The 27,683-nt window shown below is 42.7% G+C and overlaps 1 protein-coding gene across 4 annotated transcripts in view; it reads right to left on the bottom strand.

Moving 5' to 3' along the window:
* Positions 1 to 27,683, bottom strand: part of znf407 (zinc finger protein 407) — a 438,369-nt gene that overhangs the window by 395,224 nt on the left and 15,462 nt on the right. For all 4 annotated transcript variants that reach the window (XM_078539891.1, XM_078539888.1, XM_078539892.1 and 1 more), the window contains exon 2: positions 16,649 to 22,134. In XM_078539891.1, coding sequence (XP_078396017.1) covers positions 16,649 to 22,049 — 5,401 coding nt within the window. In that variant the 5' untranslated portion in view covers positions 22,050 to 22,134. The remainder of the gene's footprint in view (positions 1 to 16,648; positions 22,135 to 27,683) is intronic.

Here is a 27,683-nt window from a genome sequence, read left to right as displayed (position 1 = left end):
GAGAGGGTTGACTCGCACAATGAGAAGCACCAATCCACCCCAGCTCACCACCAACACTCTCTCCACACTCTCCGTCAAGACTTATCCTCCACCCAGATGCTTCCCCCAAACCCGCTCCCCATCCAGACCCACTTCCAATCTCTGTCTGGAGCCCAGAATTTACCCCACAATCTGCCGAGGCTCTACCCTGCTCTCTGTCTAGACCCAACCCTTATCCAGTCTCTGCCCCACTCCATCTAGACCCGCCCACCACTCTCCATCCATCTGTCCCCAGCCCTTACTCTAGACTAAACCCCCGCCCCCATCCAGACCCCATTCCCACCCACACTCCACCTGGACTCCACCCCAACTGCCCCCACATTTTCCATTCAGAACGCACTTTAATGCTGCTTAATCCTTTTCCTGTAATGTTCCTGGTCGGAGCTAATAGTCATTGTTTGGACTTTATGTTTGGGTGACCTGAGTGCATCGATGCCGATGCATCTGTGGTGTTACCCACTTTCCCAAGTTTCATACTGTTTTAGTAGATAACTAATAACCAGGAGCCAAGCACACACAACATTCAAAAAACCACTTGCACACCTTGTTGTTTTACCAACACGATACAAAAAGTTTAAAGTGCACATGCATATGTTATGCAGATATGCGCATTGAGATTACAGGTCCAAAACAGTGTCTATTACTCATATTTTATTTAAGAATCAAAATTGCAATTAGTCACACACGGTTGATGGCAGACATATTGGACTGCACTATACACATGAGCCAGCTGAGGGATGAAAGTAAGTGAAGTGCTTAAAAAGAAGGTACAAAAAGAGGTGGGGTGGTAGAAGTCGGTGATACCACTCTCACCATATTAGGGGCAAGAGATGGAATTTTCAGCCTTGCAGGGGAGGTGGGGGTGGGGGGGGGGGGGCTTTCTATTCCTACCTCTGAATCAGGAGGTTATGGGTTCAATTCCCATTCCAGAGACATGAGCACAAAAACCTAGGCTGACTATACCAGTCCAGTATTGAAGAATTGCTGCATTGTGGAAGGTGCATCTTTCAGACGAGGCATTAAACTAAAGCCCTGTTTGCCCTCTGGGATGGACGTAAAAGATCCCATGGTGTTATTTCAAAGAAGAGGAAAGGAGTTACCCCGGTGTTCTGGCAAATATTTATTCCCTCAGCCAACACCACTGAACAGATTTTTAGGTGATGTTCCATCTGAGCTGTGTGCATGCACGGTGTCACAAACATTTGGAAGGTACCCCCCGCTGGCTGCTCACAAGTTGTTCCCTGTAAGATACAACACATGCACAACCGTACAAAAAATTACTGTGCATGGAAGGCCATGTACAAAACTGAAATTTGGAGGGAGCATTATCACACTACTGCTGATGGAAGCTTACTGTGTACGAATTGGCTACCATGTTTGCTACATTGCAACCGTGACTACATGCCAAACTACTTTATTGGCTGTAAAGTGCTTTGGGATGTCCTGAGGTTAAGAAAGGCTCTATAAGAATGCATATCCTGCTTTTAGTGCAAGGATATCAATACACAGAGTCCTGTTCCCCCCACCCCCAACCCACCCCAACCCACCCACCCGGGAGGCCATGCATGGTGATGGCCTAATTCGGGATGGAGTAAACGTTCAGGAAAGCAACGCAAAGTAATTAATAATGTACAGTGGGGTGGGGAGGAAAAGAGAGATAACCTGAATTAATAGTTTAATCAATTGTCTCACCATTCATTTAAACTGCAGGTTTGAGACAACAGCACAATTTTAGTATACAAAATGCTGGCAGGTATCCTGCTGGCCTGGAGGTAGCTTTCTAAATTTTTTATGAAGACCTTTTTTTTTTACAAATAATTAAAGCTTCTTTTATGCATTTTCAATTTAGAAAGACACAAGAGTTTTTTTTTAAGCATAAGTGAATAGCACTGTGTTAATAATGAATATTACGGTTGTATTCTACACTTTCTTGTATGCCTTTTAATGAAATGCAATATTCTTATTCCAGAAAGTGTCAAGTGCAGTGTAAGTAATGATAAACTTATTCTTTTCCATAAAATGTCAGCAAAACTCAGTATTCAAAATGGTTAATCAAGAAAAGTGAAAATGGTGCAGTAGCAAAAATAAATAGGTAAATAAATAAATGACACTTATTCCACATTTAGACTGACATTGCATTGCATGTGGGGCCATTACTGAACCGTGCCTTTGCTCTTGCTCTGCCTCACGTCATCCCAAGCACAAATTATTTCATGTAGTGTGCTTAGCCAGATGGCTCCCTGGCTGATTCATGCCATGGGTAAAATGTGCTAATGATGACTCCTTGTTTTGCCGAGGACGATGTGAGCATACAAGATCGATCATATACTTGAGCTGGGAGAAGGCTACCGAGCCAGAGTTATAGTCATTGTGCAGCCAGGCCGCATCTTGGCGCTCGCATGAACATAAGAAGCTACCAAGTTTACCCAGGTCCACAGCAGCCAGGTCTAACCAGAACATAAATTACAACAACAACGTGCACTTATGTAGCACTTTTAGCGTAATAAAATGTACCAAGGTGCTTATCAGGAGTGTTATCAAAGAAAATCTGACACCAAGCCAATCAAGGAGGTATTAGGGCAGATAAACAAGAACGTAAGAAATAGGAGCAGGAGTAGACCATATGGCCCATCCAGCTTGCTCCACCATTCAATACAATCATGGCTGATCTTGGTCTTCAACTCCACTTTCCCACCTGCTCCTTGTATTTGATCCCCTGAGACACCATAAATTTGTCTATCACAGCTTTAAATATATTCAATGATGGAACATCCACAACCCTCTGGAGTAGAGAATTCCAAAGATTCACCACCTTTTGAATGAAGTAATTTCTCCTCAAGTCAGTCCTAAATGATCAGCCCCTTATACTAATACTGTGCCTCTGTGTCTTAGGCTCCCCGACTAGCAGAAACAAACAATCTCTCAGCATCCACCCTATCAAGCCCCTTCAGAATGTTGCAGGTTTCAATTAGATCGCCTCCCATTCTTCTAAACTCCAGAGAATATAAGCCCAATTTACGCAGCCTCTCATCATAGGACAACCTCCTCATCCCAGAAACCAATTTAATGAACCTTTGCTGTACCACCTCCAATGCACGTATATTCTTTCTTAGATTTGGAGACCAAAACTGCACACAGTACTCCAGATGTGGTCTCACCAAAACCGTGTACAATTATGGCGAAGATTTTTTTATTCCTGTGCTCCAATTCCCTTGCAATAAAGGCCAACATGCTATTTGCCTTCCTTACTGTTTTCTGCACTTGCATGCAAACTTTCTGTATTCCTTGTACGAGCACACTAAAGTCTCTCTGAACATCAACTTACACACCTTTTAAAAAGAAAATCTGTTTTTCTACGCTTACGACCAAAGTGAATAATTTCACAGTTGCCTACATTAGACTCCATCTGCCATCGTGTTGCCCACTTTTGTAACTTGCCTATGTCTCTTTGCAGCCTCTTTGTGTCCACCCCACAGCTTACCTTTCCACCTAACTTAATATCAGCAGCAAACATAGATACATTACTCTTTGCCTCTTCATCTAAGTCATTAATATAGATCGTAAATAGCTGAGGCCCCAGCACCGATCCTTGCAGCACTCCATTATTCACTGCTACTAACATGAAAATTCTCCGTTTATGCCCACTTTCTGCTTTCTATTTGTTAACCAATCATTCACCAATCCTAAAATGTTACCCAAACTCCATGAGCCCTTATCTTGCCTATTGACCTTTTGTGCGGTACCTTATGGAAATCCAAATATACTACATCTACTGGTACCCCTTTACCTACCCCTAATTACATCCTCAAAAAACTCTAATAAATTTATCAAACAGAATTTCCTTTCAGCAAAACCGTGTTGACTTGTTCTAATCATACTATGCTTTTTAAGCGCATTGTTAAGACTTCCTGAATAATAGATTGCATCATTTTCCCAACAATTGATGTTAGGGTAATTGGCCTGTAGTTCCCAGTTTTCTTTCTCGCTCCTTTCTTGAAAAGTGGTGTAATGTTTACCAACATCCAATCTGATGGGACCATTCTCAAAATATGACTAAAAGTTTGATCAAAGAAGTTGATTTAAAGGAATTAAAGGATATAAAGAAGCAGAGAGGTTTAGGGAGTGAATTCCAGAGCTTAGGGCCCAGGCAGATGTAGGCACGTCCCCCAATGGTGGAACAATTAAAATTGGGTCTGCTCAAGTGGTCAGAATTGAAGGAACACTGATACCTTGGAGGGTTGTGGAGCTGGAGGAGGTAACAGAGATAGGAAGGGGTGAGGTCTTTGATGTATCTGAAAACAAGGATGGAATTTTTTTTTTAAATCAAGGCGTTGCTTCACCAGGAGCCAATGCAGGTGTCAGTGAACTGGGTCTGGTATGAGTTAAGTTATGGGTAGCACAGTTTTGGATGAGTTTCAGTTCATGGAGGATGGAAGATGAATGCCCAGCCAGAAGTGTGTTGGTGTAGTCGAGTCTTGATGTGACAAAGGCATGGAAGAGGGTTTCAGCAGCAGACAAGCTGAGGTGGGGTGAAGCTGGCACAGATATGTAAAGCACACAGGAAAAATTCTTGATGTACTGTCGGTTGTAAAGTGTAACCAGCTCTACAAACAATTCAATCAATATCAAACTTTAAACTCCAACAAAGTAGAAAGTCTATGTGTGTGCTGGCAAAAAATTATATTTATGTAGCACTAACATTTAATTGAAGTTATGTCAAATTCAAAGAGATAAGCAGTGACGTAAGATTAAAGACTGAGAATTGGTTCTCTGATATCTTCACGTTGCAAGTATTTAACAATAGTGAGCAAATAAAGAGTGGCTCTAAAATACCGCACCGTGGGGAATTGAGTCTGGGCAAACACTGAGGGAGCCAAACAATGAAAAAAAACACACACCAAGGGAAAAAGGACAATTTGTAAAGAAAATTATAAATAAAATCAGACAGTGAGTCGACCCAGAATGTTCTTGTGAATCTCATGACACAAGCCAAAGACTGGGATGCAGGGAATGGTATCTGTAAAAATAAAAAATCTTGCCTAAGTCACACATGGATCATTTCCCAAATTTTGTCGAAGAAGTAAAAACATAAGATAAGTTTCAAATTTGTAATTCTGGTGACCTCCATCACCTAGGTCGCTTCAGTTCCATTAACTAATTTCATTAGTTTTTCCACCAAGCAAACCTGGATGGTACCTTCCACATTCTCTCTTAACCCCCAACCCAGTCCTTTCCGTGTACATTTCAATCTGTTCATCCAACCACATTTTATTTCCATCACAGAAAATGTTACTGCAATTAATCCAGTGATCAATTAGATCTCTTCATGCACAAATCCAGTGAGAGCAGCTGCAGCGAACAGCTGGGTGGGGGTGGGGGATAACAGCTTAAAAGGGAAACAAATAATAACGGCTGTTGTTCTTCAAAGCACTCCCTGGTTTCCAGGGAGTAGTGTTACCTATGTCTAACGTCATAGTTAATTTTTTTTTTTCCAGAGCTTTTTAGTTTTAGAAACTGAATTTTAAATGCAAGTTCAATGGGGAAAAACCCTAGTAAACGACTAGATGTTGGCACATAGACTTACAATTCAAAAGGTAACTTCTGTTTACTGGATAAAATCAGATTAAAAGGGTGAGAGTCATAAAATGGCAGGTGAGCTTACTTAGCTAGAGAACTGGGGTGATGACATCTGCAGTTGTTCCAGTAAGAGATACAAGTCAAACATGTAGTTTCCCAAAATTAAGGAAAAAGTTCATCTATGCAGTGCCAACAGAAACAGTGGAGACCATCAAGATAAAAACAAAAAACTGCGGATGCTGGAAATCCAAAACAAAAACAGAAACAGAAATACCTGGAAAAACTCCGCAGGTCTGGCAGCATCGGCGGAGAAGAGCACAGTTTAAGTTTTGAGTCCTCATCATGAGGACTCAAAACGTCAACTGTGCTCTTCTCCGCCGATGCTGCCAGACCTGCTGAGTTTTTCCAGGTATTTCTGAGACCATCAAGACCTTGATTCACCCCATGAGGAGCCCATCCACAGGGCATTCGTTGGGGGGGCGGGGGGAAAGTGGTTGGTGGGAGGGGGGAGCTGGTGATTCAGGAGATGCAGTGCAGCTTCACCAGAATTATGCCAGGGTTTAAAGAATAAAATTATGAAGACAGATTGTATAAACTTGGCCGACACTCCCTCGGGTTGAGAAAGATGATGGGTGATATAACTTAAATGCTTAAAATGATGAACAGATTTGATAGGGTATTTAAAGAGATTTGTTCACTGTGCCACTTTGTTCTGGATATCCCCAGCAACCTTAAGATTAGAACTAAGCCATTTAGGGAGTACTTTAACACTCCTCCACACAAAGGGTAGTGGAAATCTGGAGAACTCTCTACCTCTTAGCATATCCTTCTATTTCTTTCTCCCTCGTGTGCTTATCTAGATTCTCCTTAAAAATGCATCCTCAACCATACCTTGTGGTAAAGAGTTCTGCATTCTCACCACTTTCTGGGTAAACTAGTTTCTCCTGAATTCCTTATTAGGATTTATTAGTGATTGTCTTATATTTATGACACAGGTTTTAATTCCTGAGCGTAACAATGAGAGCAGTATAATGAAAAATGTTCTCAAACCTTCGCAAGCTCACATCAATATCTTGGGGTAGTAGTTCCCTGTATGCCTTAAATTCCACTCAAGAACACCATAACTGCACCAATACAATATTTCCATTCCTGCAGCCGTCTTGCTGAATGAGATCGTTAATTTAGTGCCTGGTGGTCCCAAATAAAGAGCAGTTCTGTGCTTTAGGCTCACACCCAGGGTTGGATTAACACAGATTTATGGAGTTTGTGTCCAGGGGGTCCCGGTCAGATATGTGACCTCTGCCAGGGGCATCATGCAAATATGTTTCACTTAAGCGCAGAACACTGTGATGCAATTTAAGTTTGCTTCAAGCATAGTATATTGTGATATGGTGTGCTTTATTAGAAATGTGGTTTGTAAACAATCTATAGGCCTATTTCTTAATCCATTTTACCACATTTTTGTGTTATGATGCAGGCAGGGGGTGGGTTACGGAGGCTGCAGAGTGGCCTCAAACATTTCATGGTTCCCAGGACCGCCCCCCCCCCGAGCATTCTTAATCCTCTCTGCCCTTACCAGTGAAGAATCAGATTGAACCTGCCCATTTGTCTTCACACACCAGGCATTTTATGCAGCAAGGAAACCTCCATCCCATCAGTCCAGGTTCCAGTGCTGATAAGGTTGAATATTACCCAATTCCACCCCATCCCTGCTCTCACACCACCCCCCACCACCTCCCCAAATCCCACCTCCAAAGACAATATTCCTGAAAATTGCAGTGAAACAGCTCACAGTGCTACAAATACCAATGGGTGGAGGCAGAAAGGAACTGCTGATAGCACCTCAAAGAAATGGTTTCAGGGACACAAGATTATCTAGTTGATTTCCTCTTATTTTACAAGGCTCTACAGGGACAGGGACTGCACTGATTTTCCCCATTCCGGGCTTGCTGATGGTTTAGGACGCATAAAGTTATATATAACCTGAAAACTGGATTCCAATATCTGGTTTTACAACATTATATAAGCAGCAACCAAATATTCCGTATCACTGAAGCGATGAACTGAAAGCAAATGATGCTCAACAGCCAATAATATCTTCCTGTAGAACATTTCTTCATTCAGTTATGGTTTATGTTTTGATCCATAAATAATCTCATATTCCACCTCAAAACGTTGAACTAATTAAGAGAGTAATGGAGGACACAGTTTCACAGAGAAGCTAAGTGCCCTGTTATTACAATTTTTCTCCTTTCAACTAAACTATATTTGCATCTACCTCATTGCATTGTCAAAATGTCTTTCAAAAAGTGTTTTTTCCCCACAATGAATTTCAATGACTATTGTTATGACAGCAAGAATGTTTGCAGTATCCAACAACCAGTAATAAGATGAATAACCAGTTAATTGCACAAATTGGCTGCCATGTTTCCTAAACTACAGCAGTGTAAAAACTTCTAAATAAAGCGCTTCATTGGCTGTGAAGTACTTAGGGATGTCCTTGTGGAAGGCATTATAGAAATACAAGTTCTTTTTTTCTCCTTATCTCCAACCTTTTGGCAATCATCAAGGAATTGGGGAATCATAGCCAGACACCATAACTGCTGTTATAAAAGCAAAATACTGCGGATGCTGGAGATCTGAAATAAACAGAAAGTGCTGGAAAATCTCAGCACGTCTGGCAGCTTCTGTGGAGAGAGAAACAGAGTTAACTTTTCCAGTCCAATATGACTCTTCTTCATGCAATTCTGAAGAAGATTCATATCAGACTCGAAATTAATGGGACTGAAAGCCGATAGATCCCCAGGGCCAGATAATCTACACCCTAAATACTAAAGGAAGTGGCCACGGAAATAGTGGATCTGTTGGTTGTCATCTTCCAAAATTCTGTAGATTCTGGAACAGTCCTGGCAGATTTGGAGGGTGGCAAATGTAACCCCACTATTTAATAAAGGAGGAAAAAAACAGGAAATTACAGACCGGTTAGCCTAACCTCAGTGGTAGGGAAAATGCTAGAGTCTATTATAAAGGATGTGATAACAGGATACTTAGAAAATATCAACAGGATCAGACAAAGTCAACATGGATTTATGAAAGGGAAATCATGTTTGACAAACCGACTGGAGTTTTTCTGAGGATGTAACTAGTAGAATAGATAAGGGAGAACCAGTGGATGTGATGTATTTGGATTTTCAGAAAGCTTTTGATAAAGTCCCACATAAGAGGATAGTGCACAAAATTAAAGAACATGGGATTGGGGGGTAATATATTGACATGGAGTGAGAATTAGTTAACAGACAGGAAACAGAGAGTCGGAATAAATGGTCTTTTTTAGAAGCAGCAGGCAATGACTAGTGGGTTACCGCAGGAATCAGTGCTTGGGCCCCAGATATTCACAATATATATCAATGATTTAGATGAGGAAACCAAATGTAATATTTCCAAGTTGGCTGACGACACAAAACTAGGTGGGAATGTGAGTGCTGAGGAGGTTGTTAAGAGGCTTCAAGGCGATTTAGACAAGTTGAGTAAGTGGGCAAATACATGGCAGATGCAGTATAATGTGGATAGGTGTGAAATTACCCATTTCGGAAGGAAAAACAGAATGGCAGAGTATTATTTAAATGGTGATAGATTGGAAAATGTTGATGCAAAGGGACCTGGGTGTTCTTGTACACCAATCACTGAAAGCAGGCATGCAGGTATAGCAAGCAGTTAAGGCAGCAAATGGTATGTTGACCTTCATTGCAAGAGGATTTGCGTACAGGAGCAAGGATGTCTTACTGCAGCTGTACAGGGCCTTGGTGAGACCACACCTGGAGTACTGTGTGCAGGTTTGGTCTCCTTACCTAAGAAAGGATATACTTGCCATAGAGGGAGTGCAGCAAAGGTTCACCAGACTGATTGCTGGGATGGCAAGATTGTTGTATGAGGAGAGATTGGGCCTACTGGGCCTGTATTTCATTGGAGTTTAGAAGAATGAGAGGGGATCTCATTGAAACATATAAAATTCTGACAGGGCAGGACAGACTGGATGCAGGGATAATGTTTCCTCTGGCTGAGGGGTCTAGAACAAGGGATGACAGTCTCAGGAGATAGGGTAGGCCATTTAGGACTGAGATTAGGAGAAATTTCTTCACTCAGAGGGTGGTGAACCAGTGGAGTTCTCTACCACAGAGGGCTGTGGAGGCCAAGTCACTGAATATACTTAAGAAAGAAATAGATAAGATTGCTAGACTCTAAAGACGTCAAGGGGTATGGGGAGAGAGCTGGAGTATGGCTTGAAATAGAGGATCAGCCATGATCATATCGAATGGCGGGGCAGACTTGGAGGGCCAAATGACCTACTCCTGCTCTATTTTCCATGTTTCTATATGTCCCTTTAAGATCATCTTTCAATTCCCTCTTTCCAAGCCTTAAAAGAAATTGAAGTTTCTCCAATCTTTCTTCATAATTAAGAACTCTTGCATAAGGCATAAGAACATAAGAAATAGGAGCAGGGGTAGGCCATTTGGCCCCTCGTGCCTACTCCGCCATTCAAATAAGGTCAGTGCTGATAGGATTGTGGCCTTAACTTCACTTTCCAGCTGACACCCCATAACGCTCGACTCATTTGTAGATCAAAAATTTGCCTTATGCCTTTGCCTGGACTGCTTTTTGAGCTTGCCTTGGGCTCCTTTGTGTCTCACTGAATAAAGCCTGACATGGCACTCTAGGCGTCACCTGACTGATACACAACTGCTATCTGAGGATGATTGCCTTTGACATGTATCCCATTGTTTTGGCTAAATAGGTTAGCATTAATTGAGCTTCATTGATTGCTATCTCCAGCGGTAAGACAAGTTGAGCATCAAGGCTAATACCCCAAATCAAAAGAGATTTCATTCTTAGTTATCTCAACACCACTCATAGAGCACTTGCATTATCCATTTTTAATTCTGGTAATTGTGGTACTTAACATTTGGCCTCATTAAGTTTCATTTGTCATTATTCTGTCTACTTACATATTTCGTTCAACTCACTTTGCTGTTATTGAGCTGCCTCAGAATCAACTGCCTCTCTATAATTGGGTTTTATATTCAAATTGATCAATTTGCCTTGAGCGTCTGAATCCCATGTAAATGAGAAGGCTTTGTGGTCCCAATACCAATTACTGGGTCACTCCACTCAGCACTCTTCTCCTGCTCCTCCTCACCCCCACTGCAATGCAACTCCTCAAAGCCCCTACTGCTTTTTCACTCTTCAACTTCTTATGCATTCCCAGTTATTTACCCCGAACAAGGTTCCAATAAGGGGTAACGTTATTGCATCACCAACTGCAGCCCAATTTATTTGTTTGGGTCAGTAATAACACAGACAGCTAAATTTGCATCCAGTGCCACCAAACATGTATTTTGACAGGGCTATGAAAAGTAAGATTTAAGCTGAGAACCTTCCCCTGAGTGTTCCCTGGTAGCTATTGAAGAAATGATCATTTGGAACGGCAGCCAGATACTTGCCTATTTAAAATGTGCATAGACTGCTGATGGCTGCAAATATCTTTCTGGATAGCAGCAAATAAAACCATTAATCTGCCAAAGTACAAATCAATCAAAAAACAAGCTTTAGATCATTGGAAAAAAGCTGTATTTTACAGATAGTACAGCAATAACTCAATTTCCCCTACATTCTTCGCATTTCTGGGAAGTTATCCAGAAGCTTTGCGGTGAATTTTACCAAGGCCACCATACTAACCGTGGTATCATAAGAACAGAAGATATCACTCTTTCATAATTTGCAGAGATGTTCTTATTGCAGAGATATTAACAGTAAGTTTTTGTTTTTACATACAGTTTATGTAGAGTTTACAACACAGAAACAGGCCAATCAGCCCAACCAGTCCATTCCTATGTTTATGTTCCATACGAGTCTCCTCCCACCACTTGTCATCTATTCCTATCAACACATCTTTCTATTCATTTCTCCCTCGTGTTTATCCAGCTTCCCCTTAAATACATCTATGCGATTCGTCTCAACTATTCCCTGTGGGAGCGAGTTCCACATTCTTACCGCTCTTTGGGTCAGGGAGTTTCTTCTGAATTCACTACTGGATTTCTTGGTGACTATCTGACATTAATGGCATCTAGTTTTGCTCTTTCCCTACAAGTGTTAACACTCCAGGTCTACTCTATCAAAACCTCCCATTATTTTAAAGACCTCTACTGGGCCACCCCACTCCCAGCCTTTTCATTTCAAGAGTAAAAAGAGCCAGCCTGTTCATCCTTTCCTGATAGGTATAACCTCACTGTTCTGGTATAATCTTTGTAAGTCTATTTTTTTAAAAAGATTCTAGATCGACATTAGCTACACATGCTGCATTTCGTTAGAGCACCAATGCACCATGCACAGAACACTGCGTATTGCTCCCCATTCCCTCTGCTCCAAGCTCTTGATTTGGTTATGTTGGAAGGCAATGAGTGAACAGGGGCCAGCCACTTCCCATTGGGATAAGTGGGGAACTTATCATGAAAAAAAGTAGAATTGGTGAAATGAACTGAAATTCAAAGAGAACCCTGCTTAATTCACAGCACACTGGGAATGAACTCGAAACAATTAATTTAAGATATATTCCAGATGAGTATTTAACTGCTTTTGTACATTATTTTTGCAATGCATTTTCAGAAGTGGTTTAATTTATCTTAAATATTGCTGACGGAAGGAATGAAGAAAGGTTAAAGCATTCATTTTCCTGAGCGGGACCTTTTTGGGACCCATGTGTAGATTCCAGGAACAGCTGGAGTGAGTACCTGAGTTTCCTGGAAACAATCACTTGACTGAAGATGATGTACCTCAGGCACACCACTGGAGCAGATCACCTAGAAGGCAGGGGGCAGAATCTTCTTTTCGTCGCGTGGGGCCGGGCCCTGCACACCGACGTGTAAAATGACGCGCAGTGACATCAGGCGTGCATCCCGAAGTCACCGTGCGTCATTCCGAACTTCAGTTCAGCGGGCACCCACCAGAGTCGGCTGTGCACCCGCTGAACTGTCAAAGGGCTGTTAAGGCCATTAATTAACTAATTAAAGTGGTTGTCAGGGCTGCCCGTCCAACCTTAAGGTTGGCGGGGTGGGCAGACGAAGAGCCCAGGTGGCCTTCGCATTTTTCATGAAACCTCATCCACGGGCAAGATGAGGTTTCATGAAGTGTTTATTAATTAAATAAAATGTCTTGTGAAAATTCATAAACATGTCCCAGCTCATGTGACAATGTCATATTAGGGGACATGCCTGAGTAATTTTATTTTTTATTTTTTCCAATGTTTTATTATTAAATTAATCTTCCTGAGGCAGATCCGTGCCTCAGGGAGATTTTTGCACTCTTTCGTGTGCGTGCACGAAAGACCGCAGGCCCCGACTCTCCCTCCTCCCCCCTCCCACACAGGTCGCGCTGAGCGCATCTGGGTGTGCGTCACGTTGGGCAGGCCTTAATTGGACGGTTGGCATAAAATGGCGGAGCGCAGCCAATCGCGAGCAGCCATCGGCTCTGTGCCCTCCCACGCCCGCTTCCGACCAGCCCGCTCGACAGGGAGAAAAATCTTCCCCGGAAGTAGGGATGTGCTGATACCCTTTTTAATGCCTCCAGATTTATTTACTCCAATGCCCATCTTCCATAAATATTAGTTCCTCCAAAACTCTGCCACCCATATTCCCAAATCCCATTTGTACACCAACACTCTGCTCCCTGACCTACATCAGTTCCCAATCCAGCAGCACACTTGATTTTAAAATTCACACCTTGTTCTTAAATCCCTCCATGGCCTCACTCTTCCCTTATCTCTATTACTTCCACCAGCACCAACAGTCTTCTGGGATCTCTGCGCTTCTCCGATTTTGGCCTCTTGCATCCCCCCATTTTCGTGTCTCCAACATTGGCGACTGTGCCTTCAGCTGCCAAGGCCCAACCCTCCATCGCCACCAATTCATTCTCACAGCATAAGCACTTCCACTGCTTGAAGCTTCCAAGTTTGAATGTCTCTTTGAATGGGCTGACAAGTGGCAAATAACTTTCATGCCACACAAGTGCCAGGCAATGACCATCTCCAACAAGAGAGAACCTAACCATCATCCCTTGACATTCAATGGCATTACCATCACGGAATCCCCCACTATCAACACCCTGGGGGGAGGTTACCATTGGCCAGAAACTGACTAGGCTAGCCATATAAATACCTGGGCTACAAGAGCAGGTCAGAGACTAGGAATAGTGCGACGAGTAACTCATCTCGGAACTTCCCAAAGCCTGTCCACCACTTACAAGGCACAGATGAGGAGTGTGATGTAATACTCTCCACTTTCCTGAATGAGTGCAACAAAAAAAAACACTGAAGAAGCTTGACACCATCCAGGACAAAGCAGCCCACTTGATTGGCACCCCATCCACAAATATTCACTCCCTCCACCACCAACGCACAGTAGCAGCAGTGTGTATTAACTACAAGATGCACTGCAGGAACTCACCAAGGGTCCTTAGACAGCACTTTCCAAGCCCACAACCACTACCGTCAAGAAGGACAAAGGCAGCAGATGCATGGGAACATCACCACCTGGAAGTTCCCCTCCAAGCCACTCACAATCCTGACTTGGAAATATATCGCCGTTCCTTCACTGTTGCTGGGTCAAAATCCTGGAACTGCCTCCTTATCAGCACTGTGGATGTATCTACACCACATGGACTGCAGCATTTAAAGAAGGACCCTCACTACCACCTTCTCAAGGGCAATTACAGATGAGCAACAAATGCTGGCCTAGTAGGCAATGCTCACATCCCATGATTGAAAAAAAAATCTGCTTGAAGCTGTTCTCTTTCACTATTCCACCACCCTATCTTCTCTTGGGCAATTAGGGATGAGTAACAAATGCTGGCCTTGCCAGCTATACTCACATCCCTTTCAAGAATTTAAAAAACGTGGATTTCTTCAATGTTACTTTTCAGTGTATTACAAACCTCACTTCTGTTGCAATTTTTACAAGAAAAATCGGGTAACAAAGGATAGCATTAAACAAAAAGGACGGGAAACCTTCATAAAAAGGACTTCACCCCTTTCAAGAAGTTGAAGATTTCCATCAAGGAACAATGAATCCCAGAGCTTGCAGAAGGTGGAGAAGTTGTGAGTGCTAGTATCCCAAATCCATTTATAGGGCACTGCAAAATAACAGCCTATGAGGAAAACCTCTTGCACAGTAATTCCAGCAGTGCTGAAAACATATGAGATGCTTGCTTATCCAACAGTAGTGTAACAATTCAGAGTTCTTTTCTGTCCTTTCTATCCTTTCTGTGCCTTTGGAGGATCTCCTCAGGCTTCCCAAGCTTGTTCTCCCAGGACCCGCCTGTACAACATCCCTAGGAGAAGTACCAGTCCTCCTGACACCCTGTCACTGCACTTATCATTCAGGTACATCCATCCTGGAGGATTTAGACAAACATATAAAACAGATTGCCAGGAAAAGAACAGCTGGTCCATCAATCCTATCACTCATATCACGATGGCCATAGCACCAGGACTATACACTTAACCGTCCCATTTAATTATTTTAGAGGTGACCCAATAGAGCCCTATAAGTCTACAATGCTCTAAAGTAAATAGGTGGGAGGATCAAGAACTAGAGGGCACAGGTTTAAGGTAATTGGTACAAGAAGCAAAAATAATATGAGAAAAAACTTTTTCACACAGCGAGTGGTTAAGATCTGGAATGCGCTGCCTGAGAGTGTGGTGGACGCAGATTCAATTGAGGCACTCAAGAGGAAATTAGATGATTATTTGAAAAGAAGCAATGTGCAGGGTTACAGGCAGAAGTCAGGAGAATGGCAGTAGATGAAATGCTCAGACAGCCAGTGCAGACACAATGGGGCAAATGGCCTCAATCTGCGCTGTGACAATTCTGTAATTCTGTGAAATAGGTGAAAGTGCCCGAGCCTAAACAGCAGGGAAGTAACACCAAATCTTTCCTTGTACTTGCCAAGTGCATCTGAAGAATAACTGTCATACAACACGGTTCGGTAGTATTGCCTGATAATATGATGCTTTGCATAAGCACAAGTCAATATAGTTCATATCTATGCATCATTCGTCGGCTTTCTATTCTCTCACTGTTCTGCCCCATCCAGATCATCTTATCAAAAACCTATAACAGCAAGTCCTATACTTGGTGCTGGGAATGGTTACCAATGCTGCAATTCCTACACACAAAAGGTTGCGGTGTCATTTACAGGTAGTTACATTACTTTAGCTATCACATTAACTTGATCGTGAATAGAATTGACACAAATGGTCAAACAGAAGAAGTGAACTGCATTCAGCAATACTTAACCTGGTAGACATTCCCTGATCTTAAGTGTATCCACTGCAAACATATTTTACATTTTAAATGATAGAAAAAACTTAATGGATAAAGAATGATTAGCTATCAAAACACAAGGGAAATTAAGTGCCAAGAAGCCTGCATTGATTACTTTAAATTATTGGGCTTAGAACATAATGCATCTTTGACTCTCTTTCGGATTTGGTAAGCTTTTAGTGAGCTTTAGCACATTTACAAGACTTATGGACTATAATTACAAGGGAATTCAGGTAATAGACACATCAGTTATAGGTAACGTGCCTCAACTGGACAATTGCATAAAGAATTGCAACATGCTCACCACTTGAGCGAACTTATCAATAAGCATCAAATCATATGAACACTTAATCCTGGGCCTCTGAGATCTAAGACTGCTAAAAGTAACTATCAATTTTAAAATGAGTGTTGTGAGAGGGAGAGAGAATTATATTGTGATCTCATTCCAAGGGTAAGTAGCTTCTTGAAGTCATGTCACATCTCATACCACAGTTGAGAACCTGAACAGAACTTTTCTTGTGCACAAATGGAATCCAGATTTTTGCACAGACCATCTTTCAGAGTAGACACTTATTGCTGCGATCAATTTTCTAAAATCAACAAAAATTAAGAGTTGGAGATACGCTTTAAGTAACTAATGTCAACGTAGATATACATACCAGTGTGCGTACGGATGTGAGCAAGAAATGCCAGCGAATTGCTGCTCTTGCAGACCTTGCCACAATACTTGCAGACGTTGCCTTGATTTTCCTGCCGCTCACAGTTTATCTGTTCGGTGTCTTCCACAATGTACTTGTTCACTTCCCTCACCATTTCTTCATGCTTCTGCTTGATGTGCACAAAGAGGTACTGCTCTGAATCAAAGGCTGTGTTGCACTTGACGCATTTGAAGGTGGCACCGCCTTCTGGCAACTCCTCAATGCTCTCCTGTTCCATTCGCTGGTGGCCCACGCTGGCCAAATGCTGGTGCAAATTACTCTCTGTGTAAAATGACTTGCCGCACAGGAAGCAGTGGAAATGCTTTTCCGCAGAAGGATGCTTCATGGCAATGTGAACATTCAACCCATTTACACCATCGGCCAGGAACCCACAGTCTTCACATCGAATGCGTTTGGGATCCTGAGACAAAGATCCTTCATTTTTTCTCTTCCTCACAACTTGGGAGGGATCAGTCTTGTAGACTGCAACCGCCCACTCATTTGGCGAGATTCCATCGGCTTCCTGGCTATCTTCACTGTTGTCAGTGCATTCGGATTTTTCACTCCAGGACTTTTTCTTTAACCTTACTATGGAGGCATCAAACTCAAAATGCTTTTGCAATCCCTTACTCTGGAAATCAAGCTTTGTAAAGCTGTCACTAATACTATCGGTTACTTCTAAGGCATCACTTTCTGTTTCTTGACTCATTTCATTTGCACTTTTCGCATCCCAGTTCTTCTCCTTTAATGCTGCTTCCATTTTATTTTGGGCGTCTAAAAGAGTCTCATTCTCTCCAAGATCCTGCTGGGGACCAGTGTCACTCTGCCCAGACACCTCCGCTGTAGTTGTCTCCGTGATTTCTTCAAAGTTGCTGTCATTTTGTTGCGCAGGGTTAACATGGATGTGTTCCGAATTCTTCCCAAGTTGTTGATGATGTCCATCTTCTACAGCGCTACATTCAACACCTTCTGTGGGGGCCGAAAGTTCTTCTTGTACTTCTTTACCTCCTGCCAAACCACTGGTATTAGGCTGGTTTTCACCTGGGTCAACTGTTTCATTCAGTGCGCTATCCAAATTAGAGCTCGTTTCCTTTGCCACTTCGGCCGGTTGAACATCCTGTTCATCTTTCTGGCTCCCATCTTCCTGGGAAAGCTCTTGAAAATCATCCTCTTTTGTCTGAGAAGCTTCCACACATAAATCAATGTCATTGTTGTTCACGCCGGTTTTCTCTGGCGTGACAATGTTTATACAACACTTACTCGAATTCTCCTCAACGGGTGCCTCAGGAGTATTATTTTGGGTTGTTTCCAACACTGCTGGCTTTACTGATACAGATTTCAACTCCGCAGGATGGCTTTCGGTGTCTAAAGATGCAGCTGAGTGCGCGGTATTTGTCTCTAAAGGTCCAGAGTCAGCTTCAGAGGAAGCTTCTGAATGGCACACTGCTGGCAGAGTCTGGATATCTTCCTCTTCTTTAGTCATTTCATTTTGCAAGCATTTATCCTGTTTTTCAGCCATCTCAGACGCTGCTATTGTCTGTCCAGAGCCACTGGCCAGCTCGTCGCTTTCTGGTGCTTTCTCAGACTCAATGATATGTAAAACAAACTCCTGGGTGGCGTCTTGAGGAACTTTTGACGCTTCCCCCTCTTCGTGCCAGCTCCCTTTATGCATTTGATCCTCACTCCCTTCAGTCTGGTTTCCATTCTCTGGTGCATCAGTCACTGTTGTACTGGTATCGTGCCCTTTATCCGGATTCAATTTGACATAGGCCTGACTCTTAAGCTTATGCTTCTCTGTGAAAGCGTGTCTCATCATTTCACGTCGTGTGACAGCATAGTAATCACAAGCCATGCAATAGTAGTCAAAATCTTTAGTGTGTTTACGTTTCACGTGCAACTCAAGGGTAGCAAGGGAGTAAGCCACAAAGCCGCAGTACACACAAGTGTTAGCATGGTTTTCTTTCAACCGCTTGGAACTGGAGGAACCATCATCCTTTGCTGTGTGATTTGATTCCACATCAAGAACGACCACTACTTCGTTCTGATTTTCCACTTTCTGCTGATTCTGTGCTGAAAGAAGACCCTCTAAATTCAGATGAGTGCAGTTCTCGGTGCTCCTGGACTGGTTCTCCGCATCAGGGGTCTCTGGTTCCAACACATCGCTGCTGTTTTCCGCAGTTTCAGCCATGGAAAGTGTAACAGAGTCAGTCTCAATTACTTGTGGGTTACCCTTATCAGGAGACGCAGTAATCTTTCTGCAGACTTCAACAGTCTTGGAGACATCAGCCCGGTTTTTGTGTTTCTTGGTGTTGCAGTGACGATCCATATCCCCTTTGGTGACAGTATAGTAGTTACATGCCTTGCAGAAGTAGCTGTATTGATGACTGTGTTTCCGCCTTATGTGAATGTTCAGGTTTGTGACGCTGGAAGCCAACAGGCCGCAATAAGAGCAAGTTCTAGAAATATTCCCTTTGGGGCGCCCTCTTTTACTGCTTTCTGCTGACTGAAGATCACTGCCTTTTTGAACATTTTCCACAATGTTTGCATCACCCTCTGATATTTCCCAAGTCACGACAAATTCCTCTTTGGGTTTTGATGGCTCGAGCACCTGAACGCAACCTTTATCTATTTCAGTATTAACATTCCCTAAAGCCCCTGGAGCCCTCATGGCTTTTTGAACATCCTGAACTCCGACAGACACTTCTTCCACGCACTCCTCCACCGACGGACCAAGGTTTCTTTTCTTGGAATTCTCAATGTGTCTACTCCGTTTAACATGCTTTTCCATGGCTTCCTTGCTAATCGTGTACAGGCTACACACTTTACAAAAAAAGCGATACTCTTGTGCATGTCTAAGTCTTATATGTTTGAACAGGACCGTGGCAGATCTGGCTTTATAAAAGCAGTTCTTACACTGTAACTGGGGTCTGCTGTGTGTTGAGCGTCTCAATATATTCCCTGCAACTACTCTTGCGATGGAAGGCTTTTGAGGGTCTTTTAACAAAGGGTTTGCTTTCGGTACAGTAGGTTCTTCGTTTGCATTCGATGAAGAGATTTTATTTAGCTCTTGCCCTCTCGGCTGCAGTTTTTCAGTTTGCTCAACCGTGGTATCGGTCTGCTGCGGGAGTATATTTCTTGTATGCTGCCCAGTACCCACGTGGTCCGCTAGGTCTTCTTCTGATACACACTGCAGTTTGCAAGGATGACTGTGAGGAGCCATTTTGTGTTCTTGGCTCACATGGTCCTTGGGAGTTTCTTCATGCGAGGTTACAAAACTGCAGAGCCAGTCCATATTGGAGAAGTTTGTTTGATGCCTGTTACTTTGACAGTGTTTTTCAAAGTCGCCTTTTGTAACACAGGCATAGCCACATGGCTGACAGTGAAACACCATTTCTTTTGTGTGACGCCTCTTGATATGCACCTCTAGGCCCTTTCGGTTCTGAAATAAATGGCCACAGTAGGAGCACGTGCGGAGGGCTTCACGATCTGCAGGGCTTAGCTTTGATTCAGGATTCTCAACTTTGGAGGCTTTGTTATTTGTTAGATTGGCAGGCGGAGACTCAAGGTTTTGATCCCCTGAACTACTTTCAGCACTGCTTTCAACCAACGTTGTTGGATGAGGAACTTCCGATGGGGCAGATTCTCCTTCTTGACTGCCGCCTGAGCAACTTATTTTAAACCCGTTCTCATTCTCTAGGCTTGCATCAGTTGGTGAGTTTGCAGCACTACTTCTCCCCTGGTCCTCAGGTTTGCCTTCAAGGTGGTCTGATTTCTGGGCATTCACTTTACTTATTGGTTTTACAGCATGGTTCTTGCTTCCAGAAATCCTGCCTCTACCTCGCTGCACTTCCGGGAAAACTTCTCTCCTGCAAGGAAGTCGGCCTCGGCTTCGACTATTATCCATTGTCAAGAGGTTAGCTCTTCCTCGAAGCTTCCTTGGAGACCTCCTGTTCCCTGCTTCTTCCTTAGAAAATCTGCTTCTTGTACTCCGGCTGTGTTCAGAATCTTCCTTGCAACGTGCGCTGCGCAGTCTCAGGCTGATGACGTTACCCTTTTCAGGGCGCCTTAGTCTTCGATTCACTTGGGAAAGATTAGTTGGTTCCTTTACTCTTCTCAAAGCTTTTCTGGGAGATGTCTTTCCAGCGCTACAATCATTAAGCTCCGTTTGCTCATTTGCCATTGGTATTTTATCACTGGTTACAGCTTCCGCACAAAGGTCTTTGCCAGTTCTTGTCGACTTATCCAAACCCTCAGCGCCTTTAGCATTCTTCTGGGCAAAAACTTTGTTCCTCGTTCTTCGCAAATTTTCCGGCCTCTTGTTTAAGTGTTTTGCACTTTCTACTTTGCCTTTTGCATCATATTCACCAGAAAGTCCCTTTTTGGAAAGCAAATGTATATACCCACCCCGTGCAGCAAGGTTCTTACGGCGAAGATGAGTCTTCCCACGGCAGTGGGTTTTCAGCAGGTTTTCATCGTAACATTGATAGCCACACAGGTCACAGCTTAATCGTTCTTCTTGTGCATGCTTGTGCTTGAGATGCGCTTGCAACGATGCTGCACTCTCAGCCTTGAATTTGCACTGAGGGCAAATGTGTGCCTTGGGTCGTTTGGAATGATTCTCTTTAATGTGTTTGTCCAAGTCATAGCGCGAAGGCATTAACTGGCCACAGAGCCTGCAGTTAAATCCTTCCTTTGCACTTGTATCTTTACTTATGATTTTAGCTTGTTTTTTATGGAGAACTGAAGAAATGTGCTTTCTGTAGCTCTCCTTGGATGGGCTAGTAACGTTACAAATATCACAAACAAAATGTTTATCATTGAAGTGGTGCTGGTTTATATCAGTTTTTAGTGCAATGTCATTTTTCTCTGTAAAGTTACAAGAAGGACATGGCAAAGCTGCTCCAACTTTGGCCTTCTTAGTTCTATGCTGACAATCTCTGGGTTGCCCTTCAATTTGTGCATTGGCTTTCTTCAAGTCATTCTGCACTTGCCTGGTTTCCGTCCGTGCTGGCTTTTCCTCAGGGGGCAAAGCCAAGCCTTCAACAGTCCCAATATTCCTGCTGCCCTGAGCTTGTTCCAAAGTGTCACGTCTCTGTCTTTTGGCTGGGGGGGGCCCACCACCTGGACTCTTGCCACCCTCTGCTCCACCACGGGCCACCTTTCCTTCCAAGGCGGCGCTTGCACTCAAGTCCTTGGTGTTCCCTGACTCTGCGCTCGCTTTTCGTCTGCAACGTCTGACCGACCCAGGCCGGGCATTTTGCTTCAGCGCAGGTGCCACTCCATTTCTGCCGCTTTGCTCTTCATTGGCTGGCAACTCGACCAAATCACGCTCAGAATCTATGGATTCTTCATTTAAATCCATTGTCGCGTTTTAGGATCAAGGTGTTTCATGTTGTTGGCAGGGAACCATCAGTAGGACAGAACAGCTCTTTCCGTTTCCTTTGACCCTAAATATAACAGAGAAAAATCAATGTTGTAATTCAAAGGTATTCAATAGAGAAAAAAAGTACACAATGTACAGGCCACTCTAACAAAGAAATAATAACGAAAACAGTAAATTTAAGAGAAAGTCTCTTTCTTTTAAAAAAATTGTGATGGCGGCATTTTAATGTACAGGAAAATTACCATTTTGTTCAGTAATCTTTTATCATAATTCTGCTGCTCTACATCAGGTACACAGAAAAAATGCTTTAAATCATCATTATGCCATATAATATTGGACGCGTACTCAAAAGAAAAATATTAATGCATTTTAGTAGAAAATGACAATAAATGGGCTCCAGTGTGTATCCTTTTACTCATGAGTGTCTTCACATATAGTGCAATAGTGTGTAATTATTGCAAAGTATATAATTGTTAAATTCTGAAGTAAAAAATTATAGGTTGTCAAAAGATTCAAAAAGGGAATCCAACAACAGAGGAGAAGGGAGCTGGTTACTCCCCGGCTACCTATATAATACAATATTTATACAAGTGAGCCCAACTGCATCACTGCGAGAATGTCCAGTATAATGCACCCTTACATTTATCAAATTGAGCTAGTCTATTATTACAAAAAGACAGGCAAAAGGTTGCCCCATTACCATCGTGTGTGCAAGGGCACCCCATATTATCTATGGCCAATTAGAGTACTGCAAAGTGATTACTCAATCCTCTCGTGTCCTTCCTTCATGGCCTCGTCCTTCCCCATCTCTTCATTTCCTCCAGACCCAGAACCCTCCGAGATAACTGCGCTCCTCTAATTCTGGTCTCCTCAGCATCCCCAATTTTAATTGTTTCACCGCTGGCGGCCGGGTCTTCAGATGCCTCAGCCCTAAGCTCTGGAATTCCCTCCCCTAAACCTCAGCACCTCTCTCCTCTTTTAAGACGCTCCTTAAAACATATCTCTGTAACCAAGCTTTTGGTCACCCTATTGCCTCCTTACATGGCTCAATGTTGTATCTTGTTTAATAAGCTCTGTGAAGCGCTTTGGGCAGTTTTATTACCTTAAAAGCACAGTACAAATACAAATTGCTGTTGTTGGTATCGGTTTAATGATGGAATACCTCCAGAAGCTTTGATAAATCAGACCAAAAGGATGAAATTTGTGCAAATAATTTTTCATTCCCCCATAGCAAAAGATGGAAAGTAAAAGTAAGGCTCGGGAGTCCCACGTTGTCTTTGACGACCTTGACTTTTTCCACTGGCCACTCCTGCATGACAGTATCAGGTAAATGTCAGCACTTCCATTTTAATCAACCCAAGTCCACATCGGAAAAGGTTGCAATTAAGGGGGCAGGTACCAAAAGCAACAAGGATAGACAGATGGAAAAGGGGTTCCTTGTAGTTGATGTGGCATATACTATTTTTAATACAGCATCAAATGTTTGATCTCCTCCAGTTAGGAGGCCAAACGTATACGCTACTGCTTAGAAAAGGCTCTTTATAGAACACAGCAACAAGAAAGCTGCCTAAAGTGGCCTTCTATAATACATTAAGGGATCATTGGCGTCCCATCTACAATCTCTTAAAGGGACAGAAGCCCTCTCGATTGTCACAGTTGGACTGGTGAGCTATGGGGGAAGGGAATATAATCAACAATGTTGGTATGATTAAGTCGCAACAAATCAACATCAATTTTCAGACAGCAGAACATCGCTATGCAAAAAGCTTAAAAATGAATGGACACTATGACTGCTGTTCATCATTCACTTTGACAAGCTTTTAACAATTTAAAATTATCAGCGACAGTTTACAATATTTTATGGAAAAATACTTTATTTAATAAATGGATTCATCAAATAAAGCAAGTTGGATGGACAGAGAAAGCAGACATCAATCTGTGTAAAAGCTTATATTTGCATGAATAAAGAGAGAGGTGCAGGGCACCACTGCTTGGATTTTATGTGGTGCCGTCTCAATAACATCTAATAGAAAGGAACACGAGGGTACCATTTCATAGCGGAATTAGATAGCAAGCAGGGCTTCCTACCATTCCAACATTAAATTTGCTGCCCATCATAACCACAATGTTAGGAAATTGCTGGTCACCAACCAAAGTAGAAAAATTCAGGATTTGTTTACAACCAGCAAGTGGTTGACACATTGATAGAAACAATATGTGGCTGCACACATAAGTAATGGTAGACCCTTAGGGTTCTAGGCCAATATTTATCTCTCAACCAACATAACTAAAACAGATTATCTGTTCATTTAATCTCTCTGCTGTTTGTGAGAACTTGCTGTGCGCAAACTGGCTGCCAGATTTCCTTTATTACAAGTGGGGAGATGATGGCATTGTGGTAATGTCACTGCACTAGCAATCCAGAAGCCCAGGCTAATGCTCCCAGGACATCAAATCCCGCTAGGGCAGCAACAGGGATTTGGAATTCCATTAATAAATCTGGAATATAAATCTAGAGTCAGTAATGGTGGCCATGAAACTATCTTCCATTGTTGTGAAATCCCATCTGGTTCACTAACGTCCTTTAGGGAAGCTGCCAACCTTAACTGATCTGACCTACATGTTACTCCCAACCCACATCACTGCCCTGTGCAATGGCCTAGCAAGCCACTCAATTCAAGGACAATTAGAGGTGGGCAATAAAGGTTGGCCTTTCCAGTGATGCCCACCACCCAAAGAAGAAAGAAAAAAAAGTGACCATACTTCAAAAGGACTTGATTGGCTGTAAAGCATTTTGAAACATCCAGAGATCCTGAAAGGTGCCATATAAATGCAAGTTCTTTCTTGTTTAATTCTATTAAACCTCTGACAAATAAGAGCATATTGCTGAGTAGTCTGTATAGCAGGCTTCTTGGGTAAGAGAAAGACTTTCTACTTTTCAAATGGCATAAAAACTTAAGACATTTAAAAAAAAACACATGCAGGCATTTGTGATATTAATTTCTCCCACGGCATTGTGAGGACAGAAGGAAGCACAGAATGGGAAGGAGAGATTGAAGCTTAAGAGGCAGCAATGCATGTCCCTGAATGAAAAGGACTGGCAGGCACCTTTGATTTTTCTGGTGCCCTTATCATTACGTCCCTACCGAAAAACTCAAAACTAAAGGATAAAAGGCCTAAACTGTGGAAAGCTATATTGATATGTGTACAGTCACAAACCTCCAACCAATCAAAACAAATTTGTATTTGTATAGCACTTTTCATGGACTGCTGTCTCAAAGCACTTTACAACCAATAAAAGTACTTTTTGAAATGTAGTTAGTCACTGTTGTAATGTAGGAGACACAGCAGCCAATTTGTGCACAGCAAGCTCCCACAAATGGTGTTAATGAGCAAATTGTCTGTTTTTGTGATGTTGATTCGGGGATAAATATCGGTCAGGACACCAAGGAGAATTCCGCTGCTCTTCTTCAAAATAGTGCCACAAGATCTTTTACATCCAACAGAGTAAGCAGATGGGGCCTCGAATTAACATCTCATCGGAGAGACAGCACCTCAGACAGTGCAGCACTTAGGGCAGGATTTTACGTTCATCAGGTGTAAAATCACGCGCAATGACGTCCGGCGAGCATCCCAATGTCACCGCGCACTCTCACGATCCTTCGGTCAGCACGCACATGCGCAAGAGTCAGCAGCGCGCCCGCCAGCAATTAAGAGGCTTATTAAGGCCCTTAAGCAATTAATTAATTTTCGCTGCCCGTTCAACCGTTCCGTTAGCGGGTGAGAGAATAGGCCAGGTGGCCTTTGCATTTTTCACGATACCTCATCCACAGGTGGGATGAGGTTTTCAACGGTAAATAAAAATCCATCACATATTTTTCACCACCATTTTAAACATGTCCCCCTTCCTGTGACTGAGTCGCATTTGGGGACATGTTTATATCATCTTTAAAATCTTTATTTTCGTTTCTCCAATTCTTCAGCTCCCTGAGGCGGCTCTGTTCCCTCAGGGACACGTGCCCCCGCTCCCCCCGCGCATGCGCAGACTTCTGCATTCACTCTCCTCCCGCCCCATCCCACCAGCCAAGGTGAATTCGCAGTCAGGGGCCGATTGCGGGCGGCGGAGCTTTTCCCGGCTGCTCCTGGGGATACCCACCGCGCCCGCCCCGACAAATGAAAAGTCCTGCCCCTTAGTTATTGTTTTGAAGTGCTGGAGTGGGACTTGAATCCAGAACCCTGTGACTCAGAGGAGAGAGTGCTACCAACTGAGCCACAGTTGATATAATCTAAAGATACTAATTTAATTTCCCGCCTCTTTCCCAATAGCCTTGCAATTTTTTTCTTTTTCAAGTACTTATCCAATTCTGTCCCACCAGTAAAGCAGTGAGGATGAACTGATCAGTTAATACTAACTGTATTGGGTAACAGAGGAAAAGAAAATTGAACAGATGGCCAAAATAAAATCCAACCAACCAGGCCAATGAGAGACCACTTACAAGTGCTTTTACCAAAAGCAGGTCACCTGCAGACCCTTTTGGGAATCTGGTATGGCGGAGAATCTAGCATTGTGGGGCTGATGGTTAATCCGGATGAAAGATGCCATTCGGTTAACATTTCCACAGAAGCTCAAGTCTCACCAAGACAACAATGTGGCAAATCTTACCGGGCATTTAGCAGAATGCTAAGGGCGCACACCGTTATTAACGTGCAAATCAGACAGCAAATTTAAGGGATGAAGAGATTCGTCATGAGTTATGAAACTCATGGACTTGCTGGTTGACCTATGCTGCTCCACTGTTTGAAGGGACCTCGTCCTTAGCCTCCCTGTTGCTTTTAAGAATTTGCTAATACAATGCCAACTGAGCTCTTTGAACCAGAAATTGGATCATTTAAATTGCTGTTTCTCTTTCTTACATGTAGTAAATTCTTCTTAGAGATTTTTTTAAAAATTTAGTTTGTAAAAATCTCACTTTTCCTATCTGTCATTTTTCTCTTCCTAAGCTGATCTTTCTTCCTCTCTTTATTTCTCTTTCTACCCGAATTGACTCCTGTTCACTTGATTTCCTTCTCTGTTGTTCCTGTTTCTTTCTTAGTCTTTAAATCTCATTAAGGGGACAGACTGTTTGTCCTGTCATTCACTGAGATCCCAGATGTACCATTGCCCTCACCACACAAAAACATACGTGCTGGGGGTGGGGCGGGGGGTAACAAATCTAATTTAACAGGACCCGGCTTCAACAAGATGATGACAATTATATGTTTGAATATTTATATATACACATATTTTGAAAAATTGCTTATAGCACAACATATCTTGTCTGCAAAACAATTTACACTCCCCCTTATTGTCATGATTCTTGGTAATGCTTTTCTGGCAGCATTTCCTATTTGTATTTTCCTGAATTAACCATTACAATTAATTTAGAAGCTCTGCCACTTGGTGGAGCTGTGCAACAAACTTCCGAAGCCTTTCACCATTATATATACGCATATCAATCTCTTATGTTCATCTACTGATAAAGAAGTTTAAAAATCTAGCACGATAGTACGACAGCTTCCCGTAAGCGTCACACACTTACTTACTCCCTGTGTCATTTTTGTTTCAGCACAGCA

This window comes from Cetorhinus maximus, chromosome 4 (assembly GCF_964194155.1).
Source record: "Cetorhinus maximus chromosome 4, sCetMax3.hap1.1, whole genome shotgun sequence".
Classification (NCBI taxonomy): Eukaryota; Metazoa; Chordata; class Chondrichthyes; order Lamniformes; family Cetorhinidae; genus Cetorhinus; species Cetorhinus maximus.
The sequence above is the reverse complement of the archived record's forward strand: the minus strand, read 5'-3'. Positions and strand labels throughout refer to the sequence as shown.